General features: G+C 46.7%; 1 protein-coding gene across 5 annotated transcripts in view; it reads left to right on the forward strand.

Annotated features, from left to right (window-relative positions):
* Window positions 1-19,278, forward strand: part of LOC102088239 (CBP80/20-dependent translation initiation factor-like) — a 158,151-nt gene that overhangs the window by 22,002 nt on the left and 116,871 nt on the right. For all 5 annotated transcript variants that reach the window (XM_065044992.1, XM_065044993.1, XM_065044995.1 and 2 more), the window contains 2 exons: window positions 3,309-3,521; window positions 11,785-11,868. In XM_065044992.1, coding sequence (XP_064901064.1) covers window positions 3,342-3,521; window positions 11,785-11,868 — 264 coding nt within the window. In that variant the 5' untranslated portion in view covers window positions 3,309-3,341. The remainder of the gene's footprint in view (window positions 1-3,308; window positions 3,522-11,784; window positions 11,869-19,278) is intronic.

A 19,278-nucleotide genomic window follows, 5' to 3' on the forward strand; every position in this document is an offset into this window, starting at 1 on the left:
TTTGCTGATTAAAGGTAAAACTGTGTAATTGCCATAAACTGTATAATCTTCCTAGAACCCCATTTAGATCACTCTTTAACATAACAACTCTTAATAATAATTATACATTACAGTAATGCTGATATTTATTAAGTTGTAATAAGCACTTTGCACATCTATCGGCTTTTTCTGCTACTGATTCTTTGTGTTATGGTCATAATAATGGGCACGGCGTGGGCTTCGTACGCAACATTTGAAAGGTGATTTTCAAACCCCCAAGAGTTACAGACTTTGTGTTTTGATGAAGCAGGGGGGGGAGGGAACAGAAAAAAAAAAAAAAAAGAAAAAAAAAAAGATTTGAGGTTGATCTCTATTAATTTTCATTAAGGAATGTATCTGTGGTCTGGGAATCCTTGGTGGTAGATGCTGTGCCATCACAGATCCAAGGGTTGACTACTCCCTGAAGAGCTCTCAAGAACATGTGTTTGCTCAGTTTAGGAAGATAACCGCTTTGATGCTCAGTTTTGGGTTTTTTCTTGGAAAACCTCTTGTTTGTAGATGTTTTGAAGGCAAGGTGAGATGGGAAACCTTCTCCAGGCATGAAGACACCACACACGACACCCAAGAAGAGCAGGAGACCATCCAGCCCATGCTGCCTTCCCATCAGAGAGGGTTAATTTTGGAAAATGACAGAAGGTTTAGCATTAGTATGGGGAGTAAACCTTTGGTCTGGATCTAGGTGGCTGCTTCCCTTCCCAAGATGCCTCCTACCAAGGATGATGAGCCACCATTTGTGTTCTAAAACCTGCTCCTCTTGAAGGACCAGGGTGCTTGAACCAGGAACCAGCTTGCAGGACCCAGCAAACAGGCCTCTGTAAACCTGTGATGGTTTTGGTTGGTCAAGCACATGTGTCTCACAATGGTAGAATTAGGGAGAGCCCAGAAATCAATGGGTAACAGCTCAAAAAGCTTTGCCTTGAAAAAGGATGGTGACCGAAACAACCCTCATCTGAGCTTTGGGACATCTCTGGGCAGGCTGGTGGAATTGGAGAAGGCAGTTGCATGATGAGTGGGAGAGACTCATCTAAAATGGATGAGACTACTCAGAAAGAAGTATGGAAAGTCAACTGAGAGCAGAGGAGGCTTTTTTAAGCGATGAGTGCTTGAACATCATCTCATGGAATCCTAAAACCATTCAGGTTGGAGAAGTCTTCCAACCACTTGTCCAAAGCAGTGTCAACATCAAGTTTGGACATCACCTTGCTGGCGTAGCCATCAGGCACGTGTGGTCCTAACCATGAACCCCGATATTGGAAAGGAGTGTGGTCAGAAAAGGGAATTCAAAGGACAAATTCAGAAAACCCAGAGCTGGTCGCTACCAGGAGATGCCCCAAAGCCAAGATGTTACTTGTTGAGCCTCTTTCTTGATGCCCTGGGTTGGGTGATGGTGACATATTGGCAGTGGCCTCAGCACAGATGGGTTGTCCAGTCTCTGTGTCATTACATGATTCACACCGACTAAGCATATAAAGATTACAGACCATGACTTGTTCATTTTTTATCTTATTATGAGGGTTGGATGTCAACCAACTTGTTGTCCATGCTTGGACGTCTGCTCTAGAGATCCTTGTGTCCGATGATGATCCTATCTCAGGTGGATGTGGGAACTCATCACCCTTAAAAATAGAGTTTTGGTTTCCTTTAGAGAGAGGTGAAGGTACCACAAGGCGATTTGGTTCTAAAGTTTCCTACTAGAGATCCATAAATATCTCAAATAGATGGTTTGTGGTCGTTTGATGGACCTGGTGACTTCTGACAAACCTATTCCTTTCCAGTCCACCATCTATCCTGTTGCTTAATCCTCAAATGCTCCTTGGGCTTAGGGTGAGCACCCCAAAAAGTGCCCTGGCCTTGATTTCTTCTTCTTCAAAAAAAAAAGCAAAATAGGCAAAAAAGACTTTACATTTGTGTTGTTTGGCCCCAAGGGATGGAAGATGCTTGAGATCCTTCATCCACCTGTATCAGTTGTCCCCTTCCTCACATGGTCCAGGACTTACTGCAACCACCTATTCTCCCAGCTCTTTCTTTAGCACTTTTTGTTTAATAATTAGTGCTTTGCATTTGCTAATTGGCACTAATTAACAAAAAAGGGAGAAGCATGCCCTCCTCCAGGGCTCCATGCTCTCTGGGGCTCCTCTTTTTTATTTCTTCTCTATATTTTTTTTCTCCCTTTTAATATGCCACATGATTTTTTGTTCAGGAGCTAATGTGTGATATTGATCTAAATAATGAGCCTTTTTGACAGTCTGGGCACATTTGGGAATAAATCCTTGAGCAGATGAAATCCTGAGGCCAGAACTGCTTGTTCTTGGCAGTTTCCAGATGAAGCCACAATTGTTCAGAAATGACAGATGAGAAATAGTTCAGGAGCTGGAAATTACACGAGCTGGGAACAGATTTTTTTGTTTTTTTTTTTTTTTTCTCCTTCCCTTTGGAATTTGCTTGGTAATTTTATACTTGTCTCAAAACAGACTGTAAATACAATTTTCCTGGTGAAGGATGAAATCTTGGTGTCCTGCAATGTGATGGGAGGTCTTGTGTCTTCTCCCACCCAAGCGCAGGGAAGAAGGAATATGAGTTTTACCACAAAACACTGAATCCAAAGCTTAATTCATGTGCAAACATGCCCAGGTACATGAGCTGATGGTTTATTTTCTTTAAGGTGTGATTGACGTTCAACCATGGAGAAATAAGGAGGAGGATAACATCATAAAGCCTGTAAATCTTCTTTAGAACTGTTCTCCTGCAGACAGAGAGGTTTTGAAAATAGATTTTCTTTTTCTCCCCCATGTGCAGACCTCGCTGGACCATTTACAGCTGCACCGTTGCTGCATCATAATTTATCGCTGCCATCCTAGACAAGATTTTCAATTCTCATCCTCTTCCTCACACCCTTGTCCATCATCCCAAGCTTATCACTCTTTATCCAGCACAAGTTAATGCCTTGGGCTCTTTAAATGCAGCTTTTTAAGGGTTCTTTTACCTCTTATGCATGTGTCTGAAGGTTTTCAGTAGTTTGGGTTTTAAGAAGGAAGAAGGAAGATAAGCAAAATGTCCAGTGTTGTCCTTAGATGTTGGAATATTACTGAAATGTGACTTTTGTTTGTACACACATGGACCACTGAGGTTTATGATAAATGTTATTAGATGTACAGCAAAAGCATTCCACCTATGATAACAGTAGCTTTGGCTGCTGTTTTCTTAACCTTTTTATAAATACTGGGAAATAATTTCTTGACTTTTTTTTTTTTTTAATTTTACTTTCTCAGGCCCCCTCTGTTCTCAGTGTCTCTCCTGAAGGGATGGAGAACTCGTCGGTGGTGTCAGCCTCCTCGGAGACGGGGAGCAGCCGTTCTCAGGAAATTGAGGAGCTGGAGCGTTTCATCGACAGCTACGTCCTGGAGTACCAGGTCCAGGGGCTGCTGATGGATAAAACCGAGGGGGACAGAGAGAGCGAGAAGACACAGTCCCACATCTTGCAGGTGGGCTAAGGGAACAGCACGGGGTGGGAAAAGGGCTGGGCTGGGGATGCGCATCCAGCTGAAGCAGCTTTTTTAGTGTTGGGGTGTAAAGCCGGGACATAAAAGAGCAAATTTGGGGCAGCTTGTTTGTTCAATCAGGCATGAGGTTGGTAGAGGTTAGTAGAGGTCTCCTGCCAACTGTTTTTTGTTTTTTCATGGTCTCAATGTGTGTGCCCTGAAGCTTTTTGAGTTCTCCAAGGTTCCCGTTTATGGAAGCACAAGTTGTATGAGAGAACTGGGGCTGTTTAGCCTTGAGAAAAGGAGGCTGAGGGGAGACATTGCTCTCTACAACTACCTGAAAGGAGGTTGTAGCATGGAGGGTGTTGGTCTCTTCTCCCAAGTAGCAAGTGATAGGACAAGAGGAAATGGCCTCAAGTTGCACCAGGGAAGGTTCAGATTGGATATTAGGAAAATTTTCTTCCTGGAAAGAGTTGTCAGGCATTGGAACAGGCTGCCCAGGGAAGTGGTGGAGTCACCATCCCTGGAGGGGTTTAAGAGGCGTTTAGATGAGGTTCTCAGGGACATGGTTTAGTGCTAGAGTTAGGTTATGGTTGGACTTGATGATCTTGAGGGTCTCTTCCAACCAAAATGATTTGATGATTCTATGATCCTACACATGAAGGACATTTCATCTGTAAATAAAGTGTACCTCTCTCCATCCCAAACAGCATGCTGCTTCTCCAGAGTGGAAAAATCCTGGAGGGATTGGGAAGAGCCGCAGTGGGGAGGTGCTCGGTAGTGAGATGTGTTCCCATCCATATGCACAGGGGTGTCCATTAAACAACCAAGACCAGAAGGTCAATAAAAACCCCAAATTCTCCCCAAAAGTGTGGTTTTTGTGGGCATTTTAATACATATGATAAACTGTTTGCCATGAAGGTTGTTCATGGCCTCAAGTTGCGCCAGGGGAAGTTGAGGTTGGATCTTGGGAACAATTTCTTCCCAGAAAGAGCTGTCAGGCATTGGAACAGGCTGCCCAGGGCAGTGGTGGAGTCACCATCCCTGGAGGGGTTGAACAGATGCGGAGATGAGGTTCTCAGGGACATGGGTTAGTGCTAGGGGTGGGTTAATGGTTGGACTTGATGATCTTAAGGTCTTTTCCAACCAAAATGATTCTATGATTTTATTTGTGCTGTATTTCAGAGGATGTGAACACCCAGCAAACAGAGGGATGGTTTTAGGGAGGATATGGTTTGGTGTTATCATGAGGAATGACGTGGTCCTAGTTAGGTTTGTTCCTAAAAATGGACATTTTAGGTCCAACACAAGGAGAAATGAAGCCTCCTGAACTGTCATTGTTGTTCAGAGGGAAATGGTTTGTATTCTGGTGCCGTGGTGTGCTGAAGATGTGAACTGTTAAAGGGATAAGGAGCCCGTGGTTCAGGGAACAGGGAGCTCTGCTCCATGTCCTTGGGCTTGTAAGGCTGCTGTGATCTTCCATTTGTGACAGAAGTGCTTTCCTACCCTGCAGGGCTCCTGGTAGGATAAATTATTTAGGTTAGAGCCTTGTTACGAGGATGAAATAAGAATAATAAGTGTATTAATTGCTTACAAATGAGGCCCTGCCTCCATAAGGCTTTGTTTTTGCCTTTAAATTAGGAGTAGTAGTTGGGGTAGGAGGCCAAGGTGCTCTCCTACTAGTTCCAGAAGTCTCCTGCCCCGTGCACCCTAGCATGCAGAAACCTATGTCCCCAAGTCCAGCAGAGACAAGTTGTCTGTGAACCTCATGAAGCTCAACAAAGCCAAGTCCAAGGTCCTGGAGTGCATTAGGAAAAGTGTGACCAGCAGGTCAAGGGAAGTTGTTCCTCCCCCTCTACTCTGCCCTGGTGAGGCTGCATCTGGAGTTGTGTATCCAGTTCTGGGCTCCCCAGTTTAAGAAGGACAAGGAATTACTGGAGGGAGTCCAGCGGAGGGACACAAAGATGCTGAGGGGTCTGGAGCATCTTTCTTATGAGGAGAGACAGAGAGCTGGGTCTGTTCAGCTTGGAGAAGAGAAGCTGAGAGGGGATCTTATCAATGCTGATAAATATCTCCAGGGTGGGTGTCAAGAGGATGGACCATACTCTTTTCAGTGGTGCCCAACAACAGGATGAGGGGCAACGGACACAGACTGAAGCACAGGAAGTTCCATCTGAACATGAGGAGAAACTTCTTTCCTGTGAGGTGCCAGAGCCCTGAAACAGGCTGCCCAGAGAGGTTGTGGAGTCTCCTTCTCTGGAGACATTCAAACTCACCTGGATGCAACCCTGTGTGATCTGCTCTGGTGATCCTGCGTTAGCAGGCGGGTTGGACTAGATGATCTCCAGAGGTCCCTTCCAACCCCAACCAGTCTGTGATTCCTGTACCTGGGTTGGGGCAACCCCTGGTATCATTACAAACTGGGGGATGGATGAGTTCAGAGCAGCCTTGGAAAAAAGGGCTTGGGGACACTGGTGGGTGACAAATTGGACAAACATGGACCTGTTAGTCCAGAGGAGGTCATAGAAATTATCTGAGGCTGGAACAGCTCTGCTGGGAAGACAGGCTGAGAGAGTTGGGGTGTTCAGCCTGGGAGACCTTATTGCAGCCTTTCCGGACTTAAAAGGGGCCTGTAAGAAAGATGGGGAGAGGCTTTTTAGCAGGGCCTGTTGTGACAGGACAAGGGGTGATGGTTTGAAACTAAAGGAGGGAGATTCAGGCTGGACATGAGGAAGAAATTGTTGCCCCTGAGGGTGGTGAGAGCCTGGCCCAGGTTGCCCAGAGAGGTGGTGGATGCCCCATCCCTGGAGACATCCCAGGCCAGGCTGGACAGGGCTCTGAGCAACCTGAGCTGGGTGAAGATGTCCCTGCAATAGAAATACTATTGAAGTAGAAATAGAAATAAATTAATAGTCAGAGTTTTGCAACCACTTGTAGTCTGTCCACACCTCTGCCCATCTTCAGGACAAAAGCTTCTAATTCTCATGGTAGCCTGTGTACAATTTTTGCCTTAAGATCCTTAATTACAACAACGAAATTCATCTTCCACTTGTGGAAATGGGATTTTAACTTTCCTGGCTAGCCTACCCTGAAAAAAAGGAGCTGCTGGGTTTTTTTATGTCAATTCTGGGGATGCTGCCTCTAAAGATGGTTAGGTTGTATTTTAAAAGAAAAAGGAATAATAATGAAAGATCTGAACATCGAAACCTCTTAGAGGCATCTAAGCAGCTAAATGTGGTTGTACCCCAGACCATAGGTGTTTAAGTTTAATTAGGATTTCTATGTGAAACTCCAACAAAATGCAATATTTTAGATTTTTAGGGCTGTATGTTGGACAAGAAGTGAGGATGGGCTTTTAGATAGGTCACCCACTTTTATCGAGCCATGTCTTAAAGGATATGTTAAGAAGAATTTATCTGTCGTCTCCTGAAGATATTAATTGTCCCACCTCGTTCCTCAAATTTATAGAAGAAATAATCAGGAATTTTTATTTCTGGTTTTCTCTTCCTGATCACTTCCTATCAAAGCCATAAACATGCACGTATCCTGCAGCTCACTGGAGTAACCCTGGTGGAAACGAGCCCAATTGAAGGTGGAATGTTCCATTTTAATAAGAAGTGAAGGAAAAAGGATGAGTTTATGGTGAAGGCACTAGGCTGAGACCAAGAACATTGGTTTTAACTGCGAGGTTCTGCCACCAAAATAATCTTTAACTTCAGCCAAGTTATTTTGTTTCCTCGTGGCTGTAATAATGTTGTTTTTTTTTTTTTTTTTTTTAGTTGAATCCATCACCAGGTTAGAGAATCCCAAAGTGCAGATGTTCCCATGGTGGGGGTGTCTCCAGCCTTGCTCCCACCAGAAAAAAAAAAAAAAGAGAGAAAATGCAATTTTCTTTGGCTGTGGATGTAAGATCATCTAGTCCAATCCCCCTGCTGGAGCAGGAACACCTAGGTGAGGTCGCATAGGAACATGTCCAGGCGGGTTTTGAATGTCTCCAGAGAAGGAGACTCCACAATCTCCCTGGGCAGCCTGTTCCAGTGTCTGTCACCCTCACTGAGAAGAAGTTTTTTCTCAAATTTAAGTGGAACCTCTTGTGTTCCAGCTTGATCCCATTACCCCTTGTCCTATCATTGTTTGCCACCGAGAAGAGCCTGGCTCCATCCTCGTGGCACTCACCCTTTATATATTTATAAACATTAATGAGGTCCCCCCTTAGTCTCCTCTTCTCCAAACTAAAGAGACCCAGCTCCCTCAGCCTTTCTTCATAAGGGAGGTGCTCCACTCCCTTAATCATCTTGGTTGCCCTACGCTGGACCCTCTCCAGCAGTTCCCTGTCCTTCTGGAACTGAGGGGCCCAGAACTGGACACAATATTCCAGATGAGGTCTCACCAGGGCGGAGTAGAGGGGAAGGAAGACCGCTCGATCTGCTAACCACCCCCCTTGTAATACACCCCAGGATGCCATTGGCCTTCTTGGCCACAAGGGCACAGTGCTGGCTCATGGTCATCCTGTTGTCCACCAGGACCCCCAGGTCCCTTTCCCCTACACTGCTCTCTAATATGTAATTTCCCAACCTATACTGGAACCTGGGGTTGTTCCTGCCCATATGCAGGACTCTACACTTTCCCTTGTTAAATTTCATTAGGTTATTCCCCGCCCAACTCTCCAGCCTGTCCAGGTCTCCCTGGATGGCAGCACAGCCTTCTGGTGTGTTAGCCATTCCTCCCAGCTTAGTGTCATCAGCAAACTTGCTGATAGTACACTCAATTCCCTTGTCCAAATTGTTAATGAATATATTGAATAATATTGGCCCCAGTACTGACTCCTGAGGCACTCCACTAGATACTGGCCTCCAACTAGACTCCGCACCATTGACTACCACTCTCTGGCTTCTCTCCTTAAGCCAGTTTGCAACCCACCTCACTACTCTATTGTCTAGACCACACCTCCTCAACTTAGCTGTGAGGATGCTGTGGGAGACTGTGTCAAAGGCTTTACTGAAGTCAAGGTAGACCACATCCACCACTCTGCCATCATCCATCCACCTTGTTACATTCTCATAAAAGGCTATGAGGTTGGTCAAGCATGACTGACCCTTGGTAAAGCCATGCTGACTGCCCCTAATAACCCTCTTATCCTTGATATGCCTTGAGATGGCACCAAGGATAAGCTGTTCCATTACTTTCCCAGGGACAGAAGTGAGGCTGACCGGTCTATAGTTACCTGGGTCCTCCTTCTTGGCCTTTTTGAAGACTGGAGTGACATTTGCTTTCCTCCAATCTTCAGGCTCCTCTCCCATTTCCCAAGACTTGGCAAAGATGATGGAGAGCAGTCCAGCAATGACTTCAGCCAGCTCCCTCAGCACCCGCGGATGCATCCCATCTGGACCCATGGATTTATGGATGTCCAGACTATTTAATTGCTTCCTAACCCAGTCCTCATCGACTAAAGCAAACTCCTCCATTGACCTGGCTTCATCCGGGGTCTCAGGGGTACAGGGCTCCCCAGGACAACCTCCAGCAGAGTAGACAGAGACAAAGAAGGCATTCAGTAATTCTGCCTTCTCTGTATCTTCTGCCACCAGGGTGCCCACCCCATTCATCAGTGGGCCTACATTACCTCTGGTATTAGTTTTATCTGCTATGTATTTGAAACAGTTCTTTTTGCTGTCCTTGACCCCTCTCGCCAGCTGTTATTCTAAGGAGGCCTTGGCTATCCTAGCTGCCTTCCTACATCCTCTAACAGCAGCCTTAGATTCTTCCCAAGTGGCCAGCCCCTGCTTCCATGACCTGTAAACTCTCCTCTTCTGCTTGAGCATACCCAACAGATCCCTATTCCACCACGCAGGCCTCCTGGCTCCCTTCCTTGACTTCCTACGTGTGGGGATGCTCTGATCCTGAGCGTGGAAGAAGCAATCTCTGAATGCAATCCAGCTATCTTGGGCCCCTTTTCCTTCAAGCAGTCTTGCCCATGGGATTTCCCCCAGCAATTGCTTGAGAAGGCCAAAGTTAACCCTGCTAAAGTCCAGGGTTGCAATTCTACTTGCTATTCTGTTCCTGCCACACAAGATGCTGAACTCCACCATCTCGTGGTCACTGCAACCCAGGCAGCCCTCAACCTTTACTGCTTCGACCAGACCCTCCTTATTAGTGAGGATGAGATCCAGCAGTGCACCTCTCCTAGTCGGCTCCTCCACCATCTGCATGAGGAAGTTATCATCAATGCACTGGAGGAACCTCCTGGACTGTGGCTGGCTGGCTGAATGGTCCTTCCAGCAAACATCAGGGAAGTTAAAATCCCCCATAACAACCAGGGCCTGTGACTGTGAGGCCACTCTCAGCTGCCCATAGAAGGCCTCATCAACTTCCTCAGCCTGATCTGGTGGCCTGTAATAGATGCCCACAACAGTGTCACCCCTGCCAGCCTGCCCCTTAATCCTGACCCATACACTCTCAACTCGCTCCTCATCCGCTCCTGGGCAGAATTTAGTACATTGTAGTTGCTCTCTCACATAGAGAGCAACTCCACCACCATGCCTGGCTGGCCTGTCTTTCCTGAAAAGGGCATAGCCATCCATGACCACATTCCAGTCATGTGAACTATCCCACCATGTTTCTGTAATTGCCACCAGATCATAATCTCCCGACCGAACATAGGATTCTAACTCCTCCTGCTTATTCCCCATGCTGCGTGCATTAGTGTACAGGCATTTCAGGGAGCGAGCAGAGTACACCAATTTCTCCCTAGGGGCATAGGAGGCCACCCGGTCCTCATCAGTTTTAGAATGCTGCCCCACTGGGACAAGCCCAGCTACAACCCCATCCCCCTTCGAACCTAGTTTAAAGCTTTCAAAATGAGCCCAGCTAATTCCTGCCCCAGCATCCTTTTGCCCCTGCGAGATAAACCTTTCCCGCGTAACACTGTCCGGATTGGAGTCTTATAAAACCAACCATTATCAAAAAATCCAAAGCCCTGCCTGTAGCACCAGTCCTGGAGCCAACCATTTAGAGACTGAATTTTCCTATTCCATCCCACATCGTCCCTTGAAGATGGAAGGAGTGAAGAGAAGATCACTTGAGCCCCTGAGTCTTTCACCATCCTTCCCAAGACCTTGAAATTGTTCTTCATTCCCCTCAGACTACGGGAAGCAGCTTCCTCCCCATCTGTCTGGAAGACCAGCAGCGGGTAGTAGTCTGTTGGGTGCACCAGTTTGGGGAGCTCTCTAGCGATATCCTTGATCCTTCCTCTTGATCCTTCCTCTTCCTCATCTTTTGTGGCCTCATCCTGCCAAGAAGTTCTCAGGTAGTTTCTGTTTTTATGGAACTGACTTTTCATTCTCTCAAAACATCCGTCTTGGTGGTGGAATCCTAGCAGTGAGTGTCCATGGAGCAACTGAACACTTCCAGCGTGAAAAACCTCAGTAATGGGGCTGGTCATCAAGGTTCAGGCTCAACTTTGTTGTGGGGGTGACAAAATGACTTTAGGATTAAGCAGCATCTTTCACATTTGCCTAGTGAAAATTGCTTTTTCTAATTTTTCTTTTTTTCCCCCAGTATGATGCAGCCCTTCATTTCTTTGAGGGGGGAAAAAACCCAACAAATGACTCCAAATTTAATTATTTTCTGGAAGCACCTTGCTATCAAACATTGGGGGAAGCTGACCGAAACATCTTGTGATCCCCTAAGTCTGGGAAGTCCCCTGATGTCCTTCACCGTGGGGTGACAGTGGGGTGACAGCAGGGCCGCCATCAGGCTGCACGTCACAGCTGTGGCAATGACCAAACCCGCAGCTTTGAGCTCTGTTTTCTGTTTTCTTTAAAATAAAAACACAGTTTTGTGGCAGCTCAGGACTTATACCTATCCCTGAAGTGAACAGAGGTGGGAAAAGCAGAAAATTCCCAGTTTTTCATGGAAAACTCTATGGAAAAGAGTAATTGATTCGATCCGCCCTGGTATCTGCCACACACCTGAGATGCCCAATGCCCTTGGAGTTTGTAAGGAAACAGCGGAGATGTTTTTTTATTGCAAAGCATCATTTCAGGTGCCTTCCTGAAATTATTCCTGCATCTTCCCTCTGCTCACCGTCGGCAGGTGGAACGTTTTTGAGCCAAAGCCTTTGAGATCGTCACTAAAAAGGGGTGACCTGCACGCGTATGCTGATGCCGGTGCCCAGATAGTGTTTTCTGTGTGCTTCAGACTGACGCAGCAGTTTTCCCCAGCTCAGTTGTTATTTTAAGCAATCCCTTTTTTTTTATCCCTTTTGTAGTGGACGGCAGATTGTGATGAGCAACTTGATGGCAGCTGTTCCCCGTCTCGAGGGAAGGGCTCATCGTCTCATGAACACAATAAGGTAAGGGTTGTTTTTTGCTCTTTCTCACCCAAAACTTTGCATTTATGCTTATGTGGCTTCAGTTTTCCCTTTCCCTCTCCCACCGAAACCATGGGAGATGGACAACATCCCGATGCGCAGGTGGATGCTTTGACCAGGAGTTTGTTGCTCTGCGATAACAGGGAAATAAATATGGTGCGTCCTATTTATTCCTGAAGAGCTTCTTATTGCTACCTGTGTGAGGGACATCTTTGGAGCATCAAAGCTGACTTGGAAGTATGATGTAAGGATGGGATGAGGGATCTAGGATGAGAGGAAATGGCTTCAACTTGCGCCGGGGGAGGTTGAGGTTGGATCTTGGGAACAGTTTCTTCCTGGAAAGGACTGTCGGGCATTGGAACAGGCTGCCCAGGGCAGTGGTGGAGTCACCATCCCTGGAGGGGTTGAACAGATGTGGAGATGAGGTTCTCAGGGACATGGGTTAGTGCCAGGGGTGGGTTAACGGTTGGACTTGATGATCTTGAGGGTCTTTTCCAACCAAAATGATTCTATGTTCTTGTGTAGCTGTGCTTCTTGGTTATGTGCTGCCATACAAGGATGGTGTTGGAGGGAAAAGGATCAAATGGCTGAGAGGTTGAACTGGGAGAAGAAGCCAAATTGCATGTGCTGAGAGCCCATGTTGGGTTTGCAATGTCAGAAACCAGGTGTGAGTCGGTTTTGGTGGTTGTACGGAGTGTGAACATCAGTGAAGAGTAGTTGGAATCTCTGGAGGTGACTGTCCCTCCTCTGTGCGAGCACTGACATGGGAGAAGGTTGGCAACGGTGAAGGCATGGGTTGGACCAGTCACGTAGTTGAGGAGCTGCTGTCCCACCATGAGACCATCAACCCTCTAACAGCAACGTTCACCCAAGGAGATATGAGACCGAGCCGACTGGAGGAAAGGGTGTGAAGTGGCATTTGCAGTTGCTATGACTGATGGACGTCCCACCTGGAGAAGGAGCTTCAGGCTGATGGTTTTGGTGCTCTTGCCCTGCTTGATGTCCTCCAGGCTTCAGTCCCACATGTGGGATCCATGAGAAGAAGCCTGGGAGCCCCTTGCAGGGTGGTACAAGAGTCTGTGCCAGTCTTAGGGGTGTGTGTTGCAGCTCCTGCATCCCGTTTTGGGCACGACTTTGTGCTGGGAGCTGCTGGGCTGTGGGATGGGGACTCGTGTCCCCTCCCACTGTGTGCCTGTCCATGCAGGCCCAGGGCAGTGACCATCCCCCTGTTCTGGGTACTGTTGAGGCCAAACCTCGAATCCTGGGGTCAGTTTTGGGCCCCTCATGCCAAGAAAGCCCTTGAGGTGCTGGAGCAAGTTTAGAGAATGGAACGGAGCTGGGGAAGGGACTGGAGCACAAGTGTGATGGGAGCAGCTGAGGGACCTGGGGGATTCAGCCTGGAGAACAGGATCTGAGGGGAGGCCTTCTCGCTCTCTGCAACTGCCTGAAAGGATGTTGGAGCCAGGGGAGGTCGGGCTCTGCTCCCAAAGAACAAGCGCCAGGACCAGAGGAAATGGCCTCAAGTTGTGCCAGGGGAGGATGAGGTTGGATCTTGGGAACAGTTTCTTCCCAGAAAGGGCTCTTGGGCATTGGAACAGGCTGCCCAGGGCAGTGGTGGAGTCACCATCCCTGGAGGGGTTTAAAACACACATATATGAGGTTTTTAGGGATATGGTTACTACCAGTGTTAGGTTAATGGTTGGACTTGATAAGCTTGAAGGTCTTTTCCAACCAAAATGATCTATGATTCTATGCAAAGATGCTGGGAGCATCTGTACAAACACCTGCACACACTAAAGACAAGATCTCATTGTGTAGCAAGGTACACGCTGTACGGAAACACTGCTTTAGATGAGTTTCTGAAGGTGCCAGATGGGTTTGGGGATTTAATTTCTCCTCATTTTGATCTGCTCATATTCGGTGGCAAAATCCCAACTGGGCTCCTTCCCACCGTCCCAGCCAGCTGCTTGAAATTCAGCTGAGTGGCTGGTCGTTTCCGTTGAGCCTCCTTGGCATGTTTGTGCAGGACCTTCCCTGGAGAAGAAGGTCCCTGGTTCGTCAGCCAAGGGCTCAGCGGACAGGCCTGTCTCTGGTGGGTACCACAGGAAGAGGCAGGAGTCACCCACAAGTGATGCTTTCCTGGCTCCAGTCAACGCAACCCTGACAGCTTCACAGTATCACAGTATCACAGTATCACAGTATCACAGTATCACAGTATCACAGTATCACAGTATCACAGTATCACAGTATGTTTGGGATTGGAAGGGACCTCAAAAGATCATCTAGTCCAATCCCCCTGCTGGAGCAGGAATGCCTAGGTGAGGTCGCACAGGAACATGTCCAGGTGGGTTTTGAATGTCTCCAGAGAAGGAGACTCCACAACCCCCCTGGGCAGCCTTTTCCAGTGCTCTGTCACCCTTACTGAGAAGAAGTTTTTTCTCAAATTTAAGTGGAACCTCTTGTGTTCCAGCTTGATCCCATTACCCCTTGTCCTATCATTGTTTGCCACCGAGAAGAGCCTGGCTCCATCCTCGTGGCACTCACCCTTTATATATTTATAAACATTAATAAGGTCACCCCTCAGTCTCCTCTTCTCCAAACTAAAGAGACCCAGCTCCCTCAGCCTTTCTTCATAAGGGAGGTGCTCCACTCCCTTAATCATCTTGGTTGCCCTACGCTGGACCCTCTCCAGCAGTTCCCTGTCCTTCTTGAACTGAGGGGCCCAGAACTGGACACAATATTCCAGATGAGGTCTCACCAGGGCGGAGTAGAGGGGAAGGAAGACCGCTCGATCTGCTAACCACCCCCCTTGTAATACACCCCAGGATGCCATTGGCCTTTCTGGCCACAAGGGCACAGTGCTGGCTCATGGTCATCCTGTTGTCCACCAGGACCCCCAGGTCCCTTTCCCCTACACTGCTCTCTAATATGTAATTTCCCAACCTATACTGGAACCTGGGGTTGTTCCTGCCCAGATGCAGGACTCTACACTTTCCCTTGTTAAATTTCATTAGGTTATTCCCCGCCCAACTCTCCAGCCTGTCCAGGTCTCCCTGGATGGCATCACAGCCTTCTGGCGTGTCAGCCGCTCCTCCCAGCTTGGTGTCATCAGCAAACTTGCTGATAGTACACTCTATTCCCTCGTCTAAATCGTTAATGAATATATTGAATAATATTGGCCCCAGTACTGACCCCTGAGGCACTCCACTAGATACTGGCCTCCAACTAGACTCTGCACCATTGACTACCACTCTCTGGCTTCTCACCTTAAGCCAGTTTGCAACCCACCTCACTACTCTATTGTCTAGACCACACCTCCTCAACTTAGCTGTGAGGATGCTGTGGGAGACTGTGTCAAAGGCTTTACTGAAGTCAAGGTAGACCACATCCACCACTCTGCCATCATCCATCCACCTTGTTACATTCTCATAAAAGGCTATGAGGTTGGTCAAGCATGACTTACCCTTGGTAAAGCCATGCTGACTGCCCCTAATAACCCTCTTATCCTTGATATGCCTTGAGATGGCACCAAGGACAAGCTGTTCCATTACTTTCCTAGGGACAGAGGTGAGGCTGACTGGTCTATAATTACCCGGGTCCTCCCTCCTGCCCTTTTTGAAGACTGGAGTGACATTTGCTTTCCTCCAGTCCTCAGGCACCTTTCCTGTTTCCCAAGACTTGGCAAAAATGATGGAGAGCGGTCCAGCAATGACTTCAGCCATCTCCCTCAGCACCCGTGAATGCATCCCATCTGGACCCATGGATTTATGGATGTCCAGACTATTTAATTGCTCCCTAACCCGGTCCTCATCAACTAAAGCAAACTCCTCCATTGACCTGGCTTCATCCGGGGTCTCAGGGGTACAGGGCTCCCCAGGACAACCTCCAGCAGAGTAGACAGAGACAAAGAAGGCATTCAGTAATTCTGCCTTCTCTGTATCTTCTGCCACCAGAGCACCCACCCCATTCATCAGTGGGCCTACATTGCCTCTGGTATTAGTTTTATCTGCTATGTATTTGAAACAGTTCTTTTTGCTGTCCTTGACCCCTCTCGCCAGCTGTTATTCTAAGGAGGCCTTGGCTATGCTAGCTGCCTTCCTACATCCTCTAACAGCTTCCACCTACCCTGTACTGTGCTCTTTTATTTCAACTTCTGGGGGTTTTCTTTTTTCTCTTTTTCTTTTTCTCTCTCTCTTTTTGTCTTTTTGTCTTTTTCTCCTTTCCTTTTCCTTTTTCCTCTTCTTTTTCTTCTTTTTCTTCTCCTTCTTCTCCTTCTTCTCCTTTTTATTTTTCTTATTTTTATTTTTATTTTTACTTTCATTTTTACTTTTTTTTTTAATTTTTATTTTCTATTTTTAAAATTTTATTTTTACTTTTTAATTTTTTAAATTTTATTTTTACTGTTTTTTTAACTTTTATTTTTATTTATTTTTATTTTTACATTTTATCCTGCACATCAAACCCATTCGATCTCCTCCGGCATGGCGCTTGTTTTCTACACACAAACAACATTCACCGATGCCCAGTCTCTTTTCTCTGCATTTGTGCTCTTTCCCAGCCCGCAGCAGAGCTCAGAATTCTCTCTCTCCACGTTGGGCTTTCTTTAACAGCTAGTAACAAATTTTCCTTGTCACCAAAGCACAGTTGCAAGCTACTGTTCTTCTCTCTGGTCAAAAATTTCTGTTTCTGTCACTGATATATGAGTGAAACGCCGCTGGTGAGAATTAGCTTCAGTTTATTACCATTTCTGGGTATTGATTTTTCACCAGTAGCTTTAAAAAATTTTTTTAAAATCACTAATATGGTGTTTATCTTGAACATAAATTATAAATCATTCTTCAAACCTGCTAAGGAAAAAAATGGTTAATTATTTCCCAAGGGATGTTTAAGGGATTTTGTTTTGTGATGTTTTTTATGGATTTTGAGGGATTTGGTTGGAAAATCAAATTCCTCTTTTTCTCATTTTATTTCCAGCTGAGATTTCCGCATTGCCGGTTGTGCGATACGCACCGGTCTTAGTTGAAAAATACTCAGATGTGAGATTTCTGCTGGCGTCAGCCGCTGTGAAAATGTGAGTTACATATCAATAACCCTGATATGCCTCACACAATTCTAGCCTGATGATCAGAAAAATGGAAATCCAGGTTAGTCCTGCAAATATATTCAGCGTCTGGTTCCTTTTCTGTGAAAGCAGAGTAGTCCAGGGCCACATTTTCAAAAATAATTGGCTTCCTAAAGGTTATAAAGGAGCCCGAGTGAAGCTGAAAATCCCTCTCTGCATCCCTAAGAACCCGATGCCTCTGAGATTCTTGTCTTTAGGATCCAGTGAGGTTAAGGCAAGTAAAAGAAATATTTTTTTTTTTTGGTGTATATTTATATAGACATTTATATGTAATATGTGTGTATATAAGCATCCATGGGATGTTGTATAAGCGTGAGGCTGAGAACAATTCCTGGATAATGTGCAATTTAAGAGTAATAATAAGGTGTCTTGATGCAACTTGCAGTCCAAGATAGTCCTAAATTGCTGTTTTTCCAATTTTGTTGGGTTTCTCTGGGAAAGATGACCCCATACTTGCCCTGTTCTTACACTTCTTGGTGAGATATCCGCTATTAGCAGCTGTGGGAGATAAATGAAGTTAGTGCCTGTAGGTTGACACTCGTGCATTCCATACAAAGCAGCGGCTTAAAAATGGAGAAAATTCCCCCTTTTACTCTGCTCTTTCCAGTTCTTCGGGCAAGTGGGTGTGAGAAGACACTTTGGTCATGAAAGGTCTCATAACATGTATTTTGTGAACTCCTGGTGTGCTGAGAAAATCCCTGTTTCATAATTATATTTGGCTCATTTATAATTCTCTGTTTTCTACTGTGAACACTTGAGTTTGCTCCGTGCTCCACTAAACCCCATGGCATTTCAGTGACACCCCTCAGAAGATCTTTTAGCACCATGTGAAGCTCTGGGGTGGAGAACACTCCATTGATGTACACAAGATACTCTCATATAGCCTCTATAAGTGAGGTGGACTGCGAACTGGCTGAAGGGAAGAAGCCAGAGAGTCATGGTCAATGGGGCAGAGTCTAGTTGGAGGCCAGTATCTAGTGCAGTGCCTCAGGGGTCAGTACTGGGGCCTATATTATTCAATATATTCATCAATGATTTGGAGGAGGGAATTGAGTGTACTATCAGCAAGTTTGCTGATGACACCAAGCTGGGAGGAGTGGCTGACATGCCAGAAGGCTGTGCTGCCATCCAGAGAGACCTGGACAGGCTGGAGAGTTGGGCAGGGAAAAACTTAATGAAATATAACAAGGGAAAGTGTAGAGTCTTGCATCTGGGTAGGAACAACCCCAGGTTTCAGTATAAGTTGGGGAATGACCTATTAGAGAGCAGTGTAGGGGAAAGGGACCTGGGGATCCTGGTGGACAACAGATGACCATGAGTCAGCACTGTGCCCTTGTGGCCAGGAAGGCCAATGGCATCCTGGGGTGTATTACAAGGGGGGTGGTTAGTAGGTCCAGAGAGGTCCTCCTTCCCCTCTACTCCGCCCTGGTGAGACCCCATCTGGAATATTGTGTCCAGTTCTGGGCCCCTCAGTTCCAGAAGGACAGGGAACTGCTGGAGAGAGTCCAGCGCAGGGCAACAAAAATGATTAAGGGAGTGGAGCACCTCCCTTATGAGGAAAGGCTGAGGGGCTGGAGCACAAGTGTGAAGGGAGCAGCTGAGGGACCTGGGGGGTTCAGCCTGGAGAACAGAAGACTGAGGGGAGACAGGGACACAAAGAAACGGCCTCAAGTTGCACCTGGGGAGGTTGAGGTTGGATCTTGGAAACAATTTCTTCTCAGAAAGGGCTGTCGGGCATTGGAACAGGCTGTCCAGGGCAGTGGTGGAGTCACCATCCCTGAAGGGATTGAACAGATGCGGAGACGAGATTCTCAGGGACATGGGTTATTGGCAGGGTTGGGTTAATGGTTGGACTTGATGATCTTGAGGGTCTTTTATAACCAAAATAATTCTATGATTCTAAATGGGACTGCAACTTATTTTACTGCTGATTTGCGTGTGTATCCATGTCCCACCAGGTGTAGAAGGAACATGTTGCATGAGTGCTGGACCTCGGAGGCTTCTCCGGTTGATGATCTTTATTGCCGTCCTACTCAGCAGAGAAGGACCTGGGAGATCTGGTGGACAACAGATTGACCATGAGCCAGCAATGTGCCCTTGTGGCTAAGAGGCCAATGGTATCCTGGGGTGCATGAGGAAGAGTGTGACCAGCAGGTTGAAGGAGGTTGTTCCTTCCACTCTACTCTGCCCTGGTGAGGCCACATCTGGAGTTCTGTGTCCAGTTCTGGGCTCCCCAGTTTAAGAAGGACAAGAATTACTGGAGGGAGTCC

Source organism: Columba livia, chromosome W (assembly GCF_036013475.1).
Source record: "Columba livia isolate bColLiv1 breed racing homer chromosome W, bColLiv1.pat.W.v2, whole genome shotgun sequence".
Taxonomy (NCBI): domain Eukaryota; kingdom Metazoa; phylum Chordata; class Aves; order Columbiformes; family Columbidae; genus Columba; species Columba livia.